The sequence below is a fragment of the Ixodes scapularis genome, unplaced genomic scaffold (genome assembly GCF_016920785.2).
Source record: "Ixodes scapularis isolate PalLabHiFi unplaced genomic scaffold, ASM1692078v2 PGA_scaffold6__148_contigs__length_123643588, whole genome shotgun sequence".
NCBI lineage: Eukaryota > Metazoa > Arthropoda > Arachnida > Ixodida > Ixodidae > Ixodes > Ixodes scapularis.
The window spans coordinates 20,466,895-20,471,961 of record NW_024609881.1 but is presented as its reverse complement, the minus strand read 5'-3'; the positions used below and the strand labels follow the sequence as shown (position 1 = coordinate 20,471,961).

General features: G+C 49.3%; 1 protein-coding gene across 1 annotated transcript; it reads right to left on the bottom strand.

Annotated features, from left to right (window-relative positions):
- Positions 1–3,544: 3,544 nt before the first annotated feature.
- Positions 3,545–4,255, bottom strand: LOC120840886 (the record flags this gene model as incomplete). The annotated part of the gene is made up of 1 exon (XM_040211659.1): positions 3,545–4,255. A coding segment is annotated over one exon (711 nt), but the record flags the coding sequence as incomplete, so codon positions are not given.
- Positions 4,256–5,067: the final 812 nt, after the last annotated feature.

Here is a 5,067-nt window from a genome sequence, read left to right as displayed (position 1 = left end):
GGTCACGCGTCAAATGTTTGCGTGATACACTAGACAAATAGTTCATAAAAAAACGAACGAACAGAAAACGGCAGGCAGATACAACTTCGCGCAAAAAACCCGACAGAGGTCCGCAACGTACCCGGCAGGACGAAAGAACAAATCCCGGTAATACGTCAAACAGTCTTGTCTGAATAACGGTTCGAAGAAAAGGATCACGCTGGTCACGGATAAACATAAAGCATGAGACGAGTTGTCGGACAAATACGTGGCACAGTCCGACACCCCCCGCTTTGGGTTTAAAAAAAAGATGGGTACGGCGATTTCGCTCCCATTGGGATGCCCAAATAAACACTGCAAATACACGGTGAATCCGCTGAATGTTGATTCTCGAACACTGCAGCACTTGGAGGACATACCACAGTTTGGACAGAAGAAACACATTGCACACAGTCGCTCTCGCGAAAATGGATAAATCCCTCCGTACCCACCTCTCGGCAGTGGCCTTAAAGGAGCAATGCAACAATTTTTGTACTTTGCGCAAATACCGCTTAAAACGGATCCCTAATGTTAATGACCTATGAAACACGCGTTCGTTTTTCACCCCACGCAATAGAAGTCCCAGAAAAAAATTAAAGAAAAACGAGCAGCGTTTACCCCCTCAACTCGCAGCTAGAACAAGCGGCCACGTGATCTGGAGCCGATTATATGCCGCCAGTGTTGATCATAGCCACGCGCTGGGGTTGGCAAAGCGGAGGACACGCGCTGAGTTCCAGACATTGTTAGGGCTCGGCTGTTGTCGTCGTTGCAGCGATTGGACACGGGTCACAACCCGAATGCTTCTCGAGCTAGCAATTGTCACGAGCCCAAGTCGAGTGCCCACGCAATGCTCGGGTCCAATCTATGAACCGCATTCAAATATCGTCATATGGGTGTACTGCGATCCCCGAGTTACGTCATCAAATTTTGCAAAGGAGAGATTGAATGAAAATGATCGCTTTTGTCCTTGAAATTACACCGCGACAAAGGAGTTTCTTGGCCATTGGCGTTGCGTGTGAGTATCCTTGAGTCCCAGGTGTGCCAGTAAGCTCATGTAGAGAGAAAAACATTCCAACTGAATATCGTTGCACAGCTCCTTTAAGTTTAGCTATTTCTTCTCGCCAGTAATCTGTGGGCTCACGGTAATGTTCCAGAGGACACCTAGGTACTTTGATGGCGTCCGTGACCAGTGAACATTCCCAAAAACAACTGGAGCAGTCGTCCACTCACCATGCCATAACCCTACGCACTTTGACCAATTCACCGCGCAGGCAGTGACCTCACAAAACCTTTTGGTCAATTCAACAGCTTTTAACACACTTTGAGGGTCCGAACAAAAAATGGCAACATCGTCTGCGTATGCCAATATTTTAATGTCACATTCCTGTAGTGTAAAACCCCTAATGTCTTGAGATTGAATGACACAGCGGCAAAAGGGCTCTAGGTAGATTGCGAAAAGCAAGGGTGATAAGGGACATCCCTGCCGTACTGAAGAGCGGACGTTAATCCCCGCACTAACTGTTTTATTAATTACTAGTTTAGTTTTGCTGTTTACATAAGCCATCCTTACCCCCTCCAGCAGCACAGATCCAACTCCCACATGTTGTAAAATGGTAAACAGAACATCATGGCACACCCGATCAAATGCTTTTTCAAGATCTATCTGAAGTATAGCTGCTTTCCGATAACCCGCGTCACAGACCTCTAGAACACTTCGCGTAATGTGTATGTTTGTGCCAATGCTACGACCCTTTATCCCACAGGTTTGGTGCGGCCCTACGATTTTCCATATAACATGCTGCAATCTACTGGCTAAAACCTTCATTAGCACTTTATAGTCAACGTTGGCCAGGGTAATTGGTCTGTAATTACTAGTACTACGGAGCTTATCGGCGTCATTACACTTAGGTATCAAGACCGTGTGCGTGCACAAGAAAGAAAATGGTAATTCTATTTTCTGATAGGACTGAGAAAAAACCCTATGTGGAACCGGTGCAATTCGCTGTTTAAACTTCTTATAGAAGGCCGTGCTCAAACCATCCGGTCCTGGTGACTTGCCTACGCTTAGGTCATCTATCGCTTTTTCGACCTCTGATAAACTAATCGGATCTTCTAAAAGCGTCGTAGTATCGCTATCTAGCTTCGGCTGACTTGGCGAAAATTCCGTATCAAACCCCTTTTCTTTTGGTATTTTCTTTTCAAACAAATGTGTATAAAACTCCGCAAAAGCATGCTGAATACTGTCCTGATCTCGAGTTACTGCGCCTCTGTATTCTATTTCTTCAATCCGGTTCCCGCTAGCATACTTTTTTTCCAACGCAAGTGCCCTTTTTGTGGGCGTTTCCCCGACAATCAAGTTCATCGCACGGGCACGAACGATTGCCCCTTTATATCTGTCTTCATCTATTTTTTCAAGCTTAGCCTTGATAGTGCTTATGTCGTCTTTGAAGGCTCCTGGCTTTCTCTCTTCCTCTACATAAAGCCTTTGTAAATCCTGTCGAAGACCGTTTTCTACCCTTCGCTCTTCCCGCTTAATTTTAGTCGCCCGTTCAATCGCGTCAATCTTCACTTGCTGTTTAAATAGCTCCCATTCCTCACAAATGCTATTTTCCGAAACGTCTTCTAGTCTACCTAGCTTAGTTTCGATTTTCCCCGTCAATTCTTGGTCCTCGAGGAGCTTTGCGTTTAACTTCCACAACTCCCACGAAAAGCTAGTTTGTTTCTTACGCTGACCCAAAGTAAAACTCACCAAACTGTGATCGCTAAACGAGACATGACTGACCGCGAAATCGTTACATTGGGGTACTAAATCCGCTGAAACATATACCCTGTCAAGCCTGGCATGACCTCTGCCTTGGTGGTGCGTGTAAAGGACCCGATGTCCCGGTGTTATGCAGGGTGCCAGGTCTTCGAGCCCCTTTTCTTGAATCAAGTGATTTAAAACTTCGCTAGACCTATCACTATTTCATCTTTGATTTGTCCGGTCTTCTGGCATACAAACACAATTAAAGTCTCCCATCAGTATTGTAAATCGGTCACTAAATACAAATCTGTCGATATGTTCAAAAAAGGCGCGTCGCTCACTCTCCATGTTTGGCGCATAAATGCACATAACCCTCCACTTTTGATTTAGGAAAACAAAATCGCAGAGAACAAGCCTTCCCGATTCACACGATACAACGTTCTCTTTGATGAACCCAGCAGCTCTCCTCAAGAACAGACGACATCCTCCAGATCTACCTACAGCATGGCTGACGCAGACATTATACCTCGACGTAAACGGTTTTACCAGGAACTCGGTCTGACTCTCACTTTCAACCTTAGTCTCCTGAACCGCCAAAACGTCTAGGTCCTTCTCTAAGAGAAGGCGACTCAGCTGGCACTGTCGGCGGCGTGCCGCAAGTCCCCTAACGTTAAGGGTCCCTATGCGCAGACCAGACGCTAGTTGTGCGGTTTTTTTTTTTTATAGTGTCAGACCCAGCTTCCGGTGGTTACCCTTTGCGTCATATTATACCAGGGTCACTACTCACTGCGACAGACCCCCGTCGCGAGTCAGCGACGAGGACCGCAGTTTCCTGACGTAGCGACCTTTTTTACCTATCAGTTGAAACTCCCCCTCAGACCACTGTTGTACCGGTGCGCCGTTTTTCGGAGACTCGTCGGCCAGTCGCCGTTTCACCTTTGAGGGATCCAGTTCCATGGCTGGCTCACACTCGATGGCTGCCGACTCGGTGCCGGTGCTCCCCATCGCTGTCACCGCCACTTCATCCGGTGAAGGTTTTCCAGGCGTTGTCGCCTGCCCCTCGTTTTCGTTGGCTTCAGGAGCCGTCACCGTGCGCTTTTCGTCTCGGACTGTCGCCTCCGCTCTCTTGTTGTCTTGACCTTCGACTGTCGCCTTTTCTTGCTGTGCCCTTTCAAATGGCGTCGACGATGTTGCGGCCTCCTCTGCTTCCGCTTCATCCATGATGAGGTCGCATCCCTCGTCGCTCGCTCGGCTGACTACAGCACTCGCGTACGTGCGTGCACAGTCTTGGGCCACATGTCCGAAGCCACGGCAATGCCCGCACCGAGGTACACGGCAATCGCGTCGTATATGTCCTTGCCTTCGGCACCGCAGGCATAACGGCGCCCGCCCGGGTACGACAACGAGGATCGTGCCCCCCTGAAGCCTTAGCTGATGAGGTAGGTTCTCCGGCGTCTTGCCTTCCTTGAGTGTCAGTTTAGCGATCGTGGTGGTCGACTCGATGTCTTCAAAGCCTTCCACTCGCCACTTCTCTTTGGTCACCTCGTGAACTGTGCCGTACTCTTCCAGTGCCTTCCGGAGAGTGTCGTTGGATACGTCGAACGGGACCCAATGTAACTTGGCCCGAACTTCCTGCCGGTTGGGGTCTACGGGGATGCACAGCTTTCCCTTCACCGTGAGCTGGCCAAGCTGTAGCAGTCGTTCTTTCGCTGCCGCACTTTTTAGGCTACAGAGCCACACGTGTCCCATTTGGCACACCCTTAGCCCTGCTACATCCTTTCGAAGGTCCGCTTTTTCCAAGGGCTCCTTGAAGTCGACGATCCTTATAGGCCTGGCGTTCACATCGCAGTGAAGGGAGACTTGATTTTTTCCTTTGTCTCCAACCGGCAACGTCGGCAGCACGATCCGGTAGTCGGCAGGGATGCAAAAATGCCTGTCACCGCGGCCGGCGTCGGCCGTTATCACCTCGCTATCAGAGCGAGCCATCGCGCGTCCGCACTCTTCGACTGCCGGGCGCTGAATCCCACTGAGCTACTCTACACCTTCAGATAGCTGTGTTCAAATTCGGCCACGCGCTCGCTGGTCAACGCGCGTGGCAATATCACTGATAGATGTTACAAAACATTTCTGGAATAACAAGAAAAAGGTCGCTTTAGCTATTGGGGAGGAGATCAAACCGTGGCGCCCCAAGCGGTTAACTTTAGAACTAGATGAATGGGGGCAAGAAATACAATGGCTCAACGCTCGGCTGACTTAACCGAGCGTGGCGTCAGCGTTCGGCTTGAGTTCGTGTTCTCCGGTGAGGG